The sequence below is a fragment of the Prionailurus bengalensis genome, chromosome A2 (assembly GCF_016509475.1).
Source record: "Prionailurus bengalensis isolate Pbe53 chromosome A2, Fcat_Pben_1.1_paternal_pri, whole genome shotgun sequence".
In the NCBI taxonomy this organism is placed as follows: Eukaryota; Metazoa; Chordata; class Mammalia; order Carnivora; family Felidae; genus Prionailurus; species Prionailurus bengalensis.
In genome coordinates this window covers 36,340,241-36,352,559 of record NC_057348.1, presented here as the reverse complement: position 1 = coordinate 36,352,559, position 12,319 = coordinate 36,340,241, and the positions used below count along the sequence as shown (strand labels likewise).

At 41.6% G+C, this 12,319-nt stretch overlaps 1 protein-coding gene across 1 annotated transcript in view; it reads left to right on the top strand.

Annotated features, from left to right (window-relative positions):
* EOGT (EGF domain specific O-linked N-acetylglucosamine transferase) overlaps positions 1 to 10,871 on the top strand; it is a 38,264-nt gene extending 27,393 nt beyond the window's left edge. The window contains exons 14-17 of the mRNA XM_043587901.1: positions 2,769 to 2,830; positions 5,728 to 5,847; positions 8,021 to 8,123; positions 8,695 to 10,871. Coding sequence (XP_043443836.1) covers positions 2,769 to 2,830; positions 5,728 to 5,847; positions 8,021 to 8,123; positions 8,695 to 8,841 — 432 coding nt within the window. The 3' untranslated portion in view covers positions 8,842 to 10,871. The remainder of the gene's footprint in view (positions 1 to 2,768; positions 2,831 to 5,727; positions 5,848 to 8,020; positions 8,124 to 8,694) is intronic.
* The last annotated feature ends 1,448 nt before the right edge of the window (positions 10,872 to 12,319 follow it).

Here is a 12,319-nt window from a genome sequence, read left to right as displayed (position 1 = left end):
ATCGAGTCTGGGATACTCCCTGGCTGAATATGTAGGTGCTTGTTCGGTCAGGCCAGGCACTGAGGATCAAGGGTGAACTCCCGGGCTTTTAGCTTGATCGGGTCAGTGGAACTGAGTTGGGAAAAGCTCAGTAGGAGGGGGATGGGGGCAGGTTTGGATGGGTAAAATGTTTTACACAAATTAGTTTGGATGCCTAACAGGCTGATCAAAATTATGCAATTAGTGTCTTGAGATCCATATGGATTATGAACATACGCTGTAATGAGACATTGATTGTAAGTTGTGGGTGGAAGAAATGAGCAGTGTATGTGTGTGTGTGTGTGTGTGTGTGTGTTTTAAAGACCTGGAAATACAAATCTATCAAATGATGCCATGTTGGGGTTGATGGATGGAACCCTTATGGACAGGCAGACCAGTAGTATATATTGGTAGAGGTAACACATATTGAGTGCTAATTATATGCCAAGAATATTACTCTATGTTCCCCATTGCTTCCAGCAAACCTGTGAGGTACATATTTTGTTATTATCCTCTGTTTTAGAAAAGAACACTGAGGCTTAAGCGATAAAAAAAAACATGCTTGAGGTCACGCAGCTGGTGAGCAGAATAATGGAGGCGGGGGTGAGCTGAGGTGGTCAGAGTCTGAGCCTGCTTCTGAACCAGAGACTGCCACTGCTCTAACACAAATAGATGTGACAGGAGGCTGTGTCGGGAAGGCTGGCGAAGGAACATCATCCATCCAGTGGAAAGGGGTGGTGCTGGGTGCTGCCGGTCAGCCGCCGACATGTTCACATCCGGTCACACAGATCGCCCGCACCATGTTGCCCAGAGGTGAGATCTGGAAGTTCAGATCTGAACTCTAAGCCAACGAGCACCCACTGGCTGCTTTTGTCTCAGTAACTGGCATCACTTGAGAAGGTAGCTACCAAGCAGAGAGGAAAGCACGTTCGACTCTACCTTGATTCGTGAATACATAATAAAATCCCCCATGCTCTCATTGGATGGTGGTTCCTGCAGTCCTGCCCAACCTCAAGGTCGAGAGAGCTCTGGCCACCTCCATGGTGTGACTAGAAATTGTGAACAAGAGCCTGTTTGCCAGGGGACCCTCTGAAACAAGTGATGTGTTTTATGTGGACACATCTTATTACGGGACCCGGGCTCATGCCCTGGGATTAATTCCCTCCTGAAAAACGGATTCTAATCTATCCTCCCTCCTTCAGCTCCTTGACATAAGCAGCATATTTATGGGAGTTCAGGAGCTGTCTAGAGAGAGAAACTTCCATTCTATGTGTGTGTGTGCGTACTTAACAGGGGTGGGGACTGGATGTAAATCCCTGTCTGTTGCTTTTAATACATGGGAGAGTACAGGGTACTGGCTGAGAACACAGGTTTGGGGGTCAGATGACTTAGAATTAGTTTTGGCTGTGCCATTTGCTGGCTGGGAGATTCTGGGAAAGGTCCTTAACATCTTTCAGCCTCTGTTGTATCATTTAAAAATAGGCATATGGGAGCACCTGGCTGGCTTGGTCGGTAGACCCTTAATCTCAGGGTTCTAAGTTTGGGCCCCATGCTGGATGTAGAAATTAATTAAAAATAAAATTTGGGGCGCCAGGGCGACTCAATTAAGCATCCAGCTTTTGATTTGGGCTCACGTCATGATCTCATGGTTCGTGAGATCAAGCCCCACATCAGGCTCTGTGCCAAGTGGAACCTGCTTGGCATTCTTTCTCTTCATCTGTCTCTCCCTCTCTCCCACTTGTGCTCACATGCTCGCTCGCTCTCTCTCTTTCAAATAAATAAACATTAAAAAAATAAAATCTTTAATAAAAATAGGCATAAGAATATTTACTCAGTATGAGACTGTATGAGGATTAAGTGACATTCACCAAAGTACCGAGCAATGCCAGCACAATTGAAGGGATACTTTGGTTACCATTGCTGTCATAGGTCGGTTCAAGACGGCTTAATTGTGAGGGACATAGAGAACCATGGCTGCGTTTCTGATAATAGGTTAATCGTGCTTTGTTACTTTGTTTGCTAAGAGAATAATTGTTTTTTCTGTGTAGAAATATTGAAAACATTTTTCTGCCAAGAATTTAGCATTTTCAGAAGATAAGGTCCAAAGCACAAGTGGTTTGTCTGAAGTGAGATAATGGGTAGGGAGAAAACTCTTAACATAAAACCTGGAACAAGGTAGGTGCCCAGCAAATACACATTGAGAAACTGAAGGAATAACTAGCAAGTAGTAACCATGGCCGTTAACGCCTACTGGCTTCTGTGCCACTTTGCTCTCATGAACTTTTTTTTTAATGTTTTGTATTTATTTTTGAGAAAGAGAGAGAGAGAGACAGAGTGCGAGCAGGGGAGGGGCAGAGAGAGAGGGAGACACAGAATCCAAAGCAGACTCCAGGCTCTGAGCTGTCAGCCCACAGCCTGATGAGGGCTCAAACTCAGAAACTGTGAGATCAGGACCTGAACCAAAGTCGGACACTTAACCTACTGAGACACCTAGGTGCCCCCCTCTCGTGAATTTTCCGCTCTCAGCCCAATGACAACCCAGCACAGCAGGATTTTAGGGTGGTAGAAGAGTGTGACCAAGGGATGAAATCTGCATTTGAATTCAGTTAAGGGTTAAAACACTAAACCTGAATGATATGTAATACCTGAAAAGTATTTTGTATGAAAAACAGAAATTTTAAGACTCAGAGGAAAATAAAACAGAAGAAAAAGAAAAAAAGAAATTCTAAATGTTTCTGTTTTTTCCCTAGCTGGTAAATGCACTGAAAACAGTATCTACACTTGAGGTTCGGATTGTCGATTACAAGTATAAGTAAGTGATACCTCACCCTTGAGCAGACACTGTCATCTTTGGCTTGGATGCATTAACAGGGGTTGAAGGATTTTTTCAAATGGTAGCTTTTGGCGCTGATAGACCAGGGAGGGACAGGCAGAAGCATCAGTGAGTGTAGCCAGCAGGGAAGGGCCCCAGGGCAGGAGAGGGCCCCTGGTGGTGATGGGGGTTGCACCAGGGCACAGGGGCAGTCACTCTTCAGCTCTGTGGGGTCCAATATTTCAACCCCATCTCATTTTTCAAGAGAAGCGAGGAACCGAGATTTTCATTTGAAATTTCTGTGTGTTTATTTATTATTATTATTATTATTATTATTATTATTATTATTATTATTTTAAATGTTTATTTTTGAGAGAGAGAGAGAGGGACAGAGTGTGAGTGAGGGTGGGGCAGAGAGAGAGAGAGAGGGAGACAGAGAAGCCAAAGCAGGCTCCAGGCTCCAAGCTGTCAGCACAGAGCCTGACACGGTTCTTGAACCCACAAACTGTGAGATCATGACCTTAGCTGAAGTCGGATGCTTAGCCTACTGAGCCACTCAGGCGCCCCTGACATTTCTGGATTTTTAAAAGTTGGCAACTAATCCTGAATTTAAAAAATATTACTGGCCTCATGTGTCCTGCTAGTTGCCACATTTCAACTCTTGACCTAAAATTAGTTATATGGGAATAATTTGAGTGTCGTAGAATAATATGAGGTTTCTAAAAAATATTAAAAAGTATTTATACTTCTTTTAAAATTCCAACAGAAGTAAAAGGCTTAGACAGACACAATATGCCTCGCATCTACTGTCTAGGTAATCCCTGTTGATAGAAAAAACAATGATGCTGTAAAATAGATGTTCCTGGTTGGAAAAGTCAAGCAGTGTTGAAAAAAGCGCAAAAGGAAAGGTGAAAACTCTCCTCCATTTGCCCCACTCACAGTCACTGTCTTGTTTTCCAAATTAAACACTATAAAGACTTTCTATGTTAAAAAAAAAAAAAAAAAACATACGTATACCAGCATATGAATGTCTATAATAGGTTCGAAGCCAGCAAGAGGCGCATCTGTCTGGCTCAGTCAGTAGAGCATGTGACTCTTGACTTCCAGGTCGTTGAGCTCAAGCTCCATGTTGGGTGTGGAGGAGACTACTTTAAAAAAAAAAACAAACTTACCAGTGAGCATGGGATTTCCGCACCTTATTCACCATGCATGCGTTCACTGATACAATAAATCTTTATGGTGTGTCTGCCATGAGCTGGGCACATCCTATGAAGTAGGAATCCAGATATGGAGGATGGCATGGCTCTTGTCTTCAGCACCGTAGACAATGAATACAGATACACAGCAATCTTAAGAACAGCTACGATTTGTTGAGACTTACTGTTATGCTTCGCTTGCTTTATCTCCGTTCTCCCTCTGGTCTTACGAAGTTGGCGAAACTATTACTGTTTTACAAATTACACTGCGCAGTGGTGACTACCATCATTGCCACAGGAAGGAAGAAGAGGGCCGGACGTCAGGCTGCAGGAACTGGGGAGGCTCCGTTGTTGACTGGCTTTTAAGAAACCGTGCCCCGCGCAGGTTTCCCAGCTGAAGGAGGAACGGCAGTACATTCAGACATTGCCAATCTGAGGGAAGCGTTACTAACATAATAGATGGAGCTTTGCCTCCTTGTCCTCAGACATTTTCCACACCGGGTGACTCCAGGGTCATTCCTACCTGGGCAAATACCCACCCTTCCTGTGGCATCAGTTGGCATTCCTTGAGAAACTGAGGCACGTGTACCTCGTGTGAAGCACACGCATGGTGCCCTTGTCTTCTTTCTCTGTGTGGAACGTGGGGTTTTCATTTACTTCGAGAGGAAGCTCTTTAAAGAGGAGAAGCTGGAAAAATAAAAATAAAAAAAAATAATAAAGAGGAGAAGCTGGGATTTCACATTCTCTTCTTAAATCCAAAATAATCTTGGTAATTTTTTTCTTTTCTTTTTTTTTTTTTTTTTTACTTTGGGTAAGAGGGAATGGGAGGTCTAATTCCATTATGTATATTCAGAGCGTTATACTTACTGCAGCCTCACTTCAGTGGACTTTATTGGCACTGACTTTCAGTTCAGAGTTTGCATATCTTTTAGGGTCTGGAATTCCGAGGACACTTTAACGATCTTGATGTGCATAAAACTTGAGGATTAGTCTGTTGCAAAGGCAGGACAATGCCCTCGTGGTATCTGAGATAATTTTAGGTATCCCCAGATGGCATTGAATGAACTCCAGTCTCACAAGGAGAATTTATTTTACAAAAAAAAGTCCTTTTGTTATCTTAAGGAACTAGTTTTCAGTTTGATGCTAGTACAACATAACATCTCTGTAGTGCCTGCTAATTTCCTTTTTTCTTAAAGAAAGAGCAGGCCTTAGGCTCACAGCTCTTCCTTCAATAGTACCTACCTAGATTTGAAACTTTTTCATTTGATGTATCTGTCTTTACAGTTTTGTTTGTTATGCACTACTGGTTTTTCATTCAAGCTCTCAAAGTTTCCTTCTAAAATAAATGCACTTAGGGGCTGCTGCCTGGTTCGGTGGGGAGAGCTTACGGCTCTTGATCTCAGGATTGTGAGTTTGAGCCCCACGTTGTATAGAGATTACTTAAAAATAAAATCTTTTAAAAAAAAATACATTTAAGTTTTTTTTTTAAAGTGAGCTTACTTAGAAAACAATGTTAAATTATTAAATAATTAATTTATTAATTATTGGAGTAGGCTTGGACTTGGCAAAAAGCCATAGTGGCATGTGATTTAAATTGGGAAAGGCGCTTGTATGAATACTGTTACCATGAGTCAGGAGCTAACTCAACCCAGCGGTCTCTCTCTTCTCCCCTCTGTCTTCTTTTGTTCTTTGTGTTCACAGGGAACTTGGGTTTTTAGATCAGCTGAGGATCAGTCATAACACGGACATATTTATCGGAATGCATGGAGCTGGTCTTACCCATTTACTCTTCCTTCCAGACTGGGCTGCTGTCTTTGAACTGTAAGTGTTCGGAGACAACTTGTAGACTGAGGCCACAAATAATGCTTTTTGTGCATGGCTGAGACTGCCATTCAGAGCTTCAAAAGGTGGAATACTTTAAAAAAAAATTTTTATGTTTATTTATTTTTGAGAGCAAGAGAGACAGAACGTGGGTTGGGGAGGGGCAGAGAGAGAGGGAGACCCAAAATCCGAAGCGGGCTCCAGGCTCTGAACTGTCAGCACCATGCCCAACACAAGGCTTGCACCCATGGATCTCAAGATCATGACCTGGGCTGAAGTCGGACACTCAAAGACTGAGCTACCCAGATGCCCCCAAAAGGCAAAATACTTAATCATTACCAGAAAGTCACATCATACAGGCATCTAGAGAGAAAACAGACCTAAAACTAAATATGTGAAGTCTGTAGCTGCCATTACAGTTAGCAAGCAAACACCCCTTTCTCCCTCCATCTCGGTATGATGTGGGAGATGGGAGTCTGTGACTTCCTTCCTGAAAGCTCGTTGCTGTGTCCTTCTCAGACTGGGACCATCTCTCTATACTCTCTGCCATCATGCTGATAAAAAGGAACCTGTATACTGCATACCTGTGTTCATGGCACCCTTATTCATGGCAGCCAAGATGTGGAAGCCACCGAAACGTCCATCAGCGGATGAATGCATAAACAAAATGTGGAAATGTGGGTATATCTGTATATCTCCAGTAGAGCATTATTCAGCCTTTAAAAAGAAGGAAATCCTGTCACGTGTTACAACACGGATGATCCTTGAGGACATTATGTTCAGCTAAATAAACCACTCCCTGAAGGACACATACGGTGTGATTTCACTTATGTGAGGTACCCAGAGTAGTGACATTCACAGAGACAGAGTAGAATGGTGGTTGCCTGGAGCCCACAGGGGAGAGAAAAATGAAGAGTTCGTATTGAATGGAGTCACGTTTCAGATTTGCAAGATGGGGAATTTCTGGAGAATGGTTGCATCGTGTGAGTGCAGTTAGCACTACTGAGCTGTGTGCTTAAAAATGGCTACGACGGTAAATTTCATGTTAAGTGTTTTCTACCACAGTTAAAAGGAGAGCGAGTTCAAGCACCTGTTTGTCTCATGAAGAGCACAGCTCCAAAGCACAGGCCTACCATGTTGCCTGCTGCTCACTGATTCTATACTCAGGGAAAGCGAGGCCTCAAGAGGACAGTGATTTTCCTGGGGTGCTCCTCTAACTGGGTGGGCGATGATAGAGACATGGCCTTCTCCCCCTTAGTGATTCTGCCGTAGACACCACGCCCCATCTTTAGTTCTGGGCATGCCAACAGTGGCTACTATTCCCCCATTTCGCTCTTTGTGTCTGTATACCTAGATGTTACGGTTTCACTTTAAAAACCACTTCATTCAGTATTTGAATGAGAGACCATTTAGGAAAAAAAATTGTGAACTTCCAACAGTTTGCAAAAATATTTGAAATACATCTACATTAGAGAAATAGCCAGAGAATTATGGATTCTATCTCAATGCTTCATTTCTCCCAAAGAGAGGGAGAGAAGGAAGGAAGGAAGAGGTGGTTGATAGTGTCCAGGCCTTGTTGCTCAGCTGACCAGGTTTCCATTTCTGCTTCCCTAGCTATGTGCCCTTGGATGTGTTACTCCCCTAAGTCCACTTCCATGTGTGTAGACTGGCTATTAGGAGATAATACCAAGTTCACAGTCAGTCGGCCCTCTTGATAGACTTTAGTTCCCTCCATTCCTTGATCCTCTTTGGATATTTTAAAGTTAAGGGGCACCTGGGTAGCTCAGTCGGTTGAACGTCCGACTTTGGCTCAGGTCTCATGATTTCAGTTTGTGAGTTCGAGCCCCACGTCGGGCTCTGTGCTGACAGCTTGGAGCCTGGAGCCTGCTTCGGATTCTGTGTCTCCTTCTCTCTCTGCCCCTCCCCAACTTGTGCTCTGTCTCTCCATGTCTCTCAAAAAATAAATAAATGTATAAAAAAATTTAAAAATAAAATAAAGTTAAAGTAGTTCACTTATGAAGATGTTTAAAAAATAATCTCCATCAATCTTGTGTACTGTTTACACGACCTTTTGCAGGAACATATTTGGGAGGTGTGTTATTCCCCAGACAGGTGTTGATTTGGCGAAACCCCTGGACACAAGTCTCACGTGTGGGTGCCCTTGTGCCCTTAGGTACAACTGTGGAGATGAGCGCTGCTACTTAGACCTGGCCAGGCTGAGAGGGATCCATTACATCACTTGGCGGAGGCAGAATAAAGTCTTTCCCCAGGATAAGGTAAAGTTCAGTGACAAAACTCACCTCTTTTTTTTCATTTTAATTGGTTTAAAGTGTCTGATTAATACGAAAAACTGTCCTTAAACTTCACTCCAGAGATAAACTGTCCTCCGAAAATAGTGAGTTGTATTTTATATTTGCAAGTTGGGAGAAGGGAAATTAATCACTCCCTATCTTTATGTTGAGAAGACAACTTTGTGAAATTTGAGCCTCGAAAGATCTTTTAAATTATATACAGGAGAGATCAGCAAACTATAGACTGCTGGGGCCAAATCTAGCCCACCCCCTGTTTTTATAAATAAAGTTTTATTGGGACAGTCTCGCTTCTCTGTTTCCATGTCGTCTTTGGCTGCTTGTGCATTTCCCTGGTGGAGTTGAGTAATTGTAACAGATACTGTATGGCCCACAGAGCTGGAAAGATGTGTTACCCGGCTCTGTACTGAAAAAAAATTGCCAGTTTCTGATGCAGAGCATAAATTAAAATAGTTGCCTTGGCGAAAGTAAAATAATTATGTTCCTATTCCGAAAACCACGTCATTAGTGACTTACAGCTCTGTGATTGTTTTTGCAGGGCCACCACCCGACTCTGGGGGAACATCCAAAGTTTACCAACTACTCTTTCGATGTAGAAGAATTCATGTACCTTGTCCTTCAGGCGGCAGACCACGTATTACAACACCCGAAGTGGCCGTTTAAGAAAAAACGTGATGAGCTATAAATGTGCCGAGTCCGTTTGTAAAAGTCTGTTTGTTTAAACATTCCACCACCCAGGCTCTCACAGTTAAATAAGCAAAACAACTAGTTATCTCCTAACCCCAAATTACCTTTTCTGGACCAAAACATGCCTTCAGGATATTACTTACATGTTTTAGAGTCTTTAACTGTTTCCCGTGATTTTCGTGTCATAGCTATTTATCAAGATACTATTTTTGCACTGAAAACTTTACTTTTTATAGTTTAAAAATAAGGCATGGGCTTGCTGATGTATTTGAGTTTCTTAGGTATACCAAAGTTGTCAACCTTCTTGGCTTTAGAATTTGTAAATGTTTTCGCAGATGACAATGGGATTATACTTCTAGTGGCTTCCAATGTGTTTCTGATGTATTTAAGTAAATTCACAGCAGCTTTTTTTTATTTGCCAAAATCTGTTCACGACACTTTGTGGTAGGAAAGGAAAACAACATACTACACACACACACACACACACACACACACACACACATACCCACACCCCGTTGTGATTCTCAGTACCAGGCTATAGGTAGCCTACTCCATGTCAGAGATCAAACAGTGTTCTACCCAGGTCTGTTTTACTCTCTCAGAGTCCAAAGTATCTCCCACAGAATTCTCTGCTCTATCTTTTTAGTAAACTCCAGGCTACATGCACCAAGAACCTCAATAAACCATGCCGTTGCATCAGTTTATATTCCCATATTTCATATGCAAATCATCTTTTCCCCAAATGCAACAGCTACATACGATAAAAATAAATTAGACCATCCGTTAGGACTGCTTTGGATACCTTCTAGCTGGTGGCCCCTAATTCCTTCTTAGCCCTGGAGAGCAGTTAGGTTGAATTTCTGTATCACATGGTGGCTTCGGTGCAGGTATTTGTGACTGCACACGCCTGTGTGATGCTTCTGTCTCCTTTTGCATGGGAGTGTTTCCCTTTGAGCTTGCAGACTCCAGATTAGCTACATGAAGAGACTTTTTCCCTATCAAAAACAAAAACCAAAAGAAAAAAAAAAAAAGTAAAGACATGTGAATTCTCCATTTCAAAATGAAAAAGCAGCCCATGAGAAAGTGCTGTTGATTAAAAAGAGTATCTGAAATGCGGTCCCACTCTCTGGGATTAATTTCTTACTGTTTATGAACTTTGAATCCAGGGGTCAGAAACCATGGATTTAATTTACTGCGAAATGTGAAGTTTACATTTTATTAACACTTGAGAAATCTAATTAAGAGATGGATGACTTCTATTTTTTAAAGTAGATGATTAACAGGGCTGCAGATTTTTTTTAAAAACATTTTAGCATTGTAAAAAAAAAAAAAGGGAAGGCAGCAGAATAGTAACTTGAGAAACCCAAAGTATTTTTTTATATGGACCTTTACAGAACAAGTTTGCTGACCCCTGCTTTAAAGGTTTATGAACAGTCTTCCAGAGTTTAGGGATATTTATTAAGATCTCTGTAAAGAAAGTAGTGAAGGACTATAGTAATACTTTTGATTTCGATGTGAAAATTGTGTAAAAAGAATCACAACACATGAATATTTAAGTGAGTGGTATGGCTGTGCTTCGTGCAGAATAGAGTCACTCCCGGGAAAAGATTTCACTTTAAAAGAAATTTAAAGGCAGCATTATACTTTTAATCAGAGCAGTATAAACTTCTAGAAAAAGTATCTGAAAAAAATGTCAGCGTTGAGCTTACCTCATTTTAAGAAGTGTGTAGAAATACAATTCTATAGACTAGCAAGAATTCCAGAAATTGAGGACATTTTCATAATGCAACTATTATATTTAAATATTTTACATTTGTAGAGAGAATGCTTTTATATAAACACGAGTACATTTAACACTTTATGGAATTAACTTTTGTCAGACTTTTTCTATGGGAGCAAAAGACCTTCAAATGGTTATAAAATTTAAATGTAAAGAGTGCTTTTGAAAATTAAGTCTTGAAAAGAGATTTCATTGTTTGTACATTTTGGGTATGGCTTTGAAATAAATCGTTTTATATTTTATTTGAATACCAGAACAATTTTCAAGGTTTTCTGCGTCTTAATGCTACACCCTTACTTTTTGGCAATCTGGTAGCTCTAGATTATAAAAATAAGTAGCTCACTGATGAGGAATTCGGTTTAAGCAAAAATTATGCCTTACGTTTATTTAGCAGATGATTCTACGATGCTTTCCCAAATGTTGTATTGCATAACTTTTACAAAAATGACAGAAGAATTATTCCCATTTCTCACGTGAGGAAAATCAGACGCTGTTTAAGGGAGAGGACTTCCCTAAAGATCACCGTTCTTCTGGCCCCACATCCATAAGCTTCTGTCCTTTCACTTGCTTTGCTTGTTCAGCAAATAGTGAGTAACTACCATGTACCAGTTACTGTTTTAGGTTCTGGGAAAAGAACAGAAAAATGTCCTTGCCCTCATGGAGCTTACGTTCCGGTGGAAGAGACAGACAGTAAACAATATAAATAAGTGAAATTACACTGTGTGCCAGATGCTGATACACGCTACGGAGAAAACTAAAGCCGGGAGGGGCAAGGGATGTAGATTTCTTGGGGGAGGCGGAGTCTGGTACACTTAAGTGGAGGGTCAGGGAAGGCCTTCCGATTTGGAATAGGTGACCCGGGAAGCGATGCAGGGAGATAACTGGGCCAAGAGCATTCCAGGAAGCCAAAAGAGTACGTGCAAAGGCCCTGAGGCAGGAGCATGCCTGGCAAGTTTGAGGAGACGCAAGGAAGCCAGTGCAGCTGGAGTGATTGAGGGGCAGAGGAGTAGGAGATGAAGTCAGAGAGGTTCTGGGACTGGGGTGCAAGTGGCAAGGCTCCCATCCTTTGTTTCTGATAAAAGGGGAGTTGCTGAGTTGCAAACAGGAGTAATGATCTTGCCTTGAACAGGGTAACTCTAGCGATGATGATAGGAGTAGACTGCAGAGGGATGTGTTAAGGTCTGCTCTCTGGGAAACAGACTCTGAGATGGAGATGTGTATGTTGTGTACTTCATATTGTAGAAGGCTGTGTGGACCATATGTCTTCTCTGCCCCATCAAGTTTGTTATTATTTGTTGGTTCCCCCTCAAGTTTTTAGAAATGTAAAAACCATTCTTTAGATGTTTAAAGAGAGCAGAGGGGTAAAGGAACTTACTTAAAGCCACACAGCTAGGAAATAACAGATAGATTGGATACTGGGCTTCATTTATGAAGGAATTTAAACAAGAAAGTTTACAGGTAATGAAGGAAGGAAAATAGGAAGGGAGGGAGGGAAAAAAGAGAAAAATTAGCTGGGAAAATAGAGAATCGAGAAAATAGTTCTGGATTTAGGCCCTTTCTTGCAATTACAAAATCGTTTTCTTTGAAACACAGCCAATGGAAAGAGAATTTGAAAAATACGTGCTTTTTCAAAACTAGGAGCATTTAAAATCATCTCAGGTATTATCGCCTTAGAGCAACCAGTTGTTTAAAACAA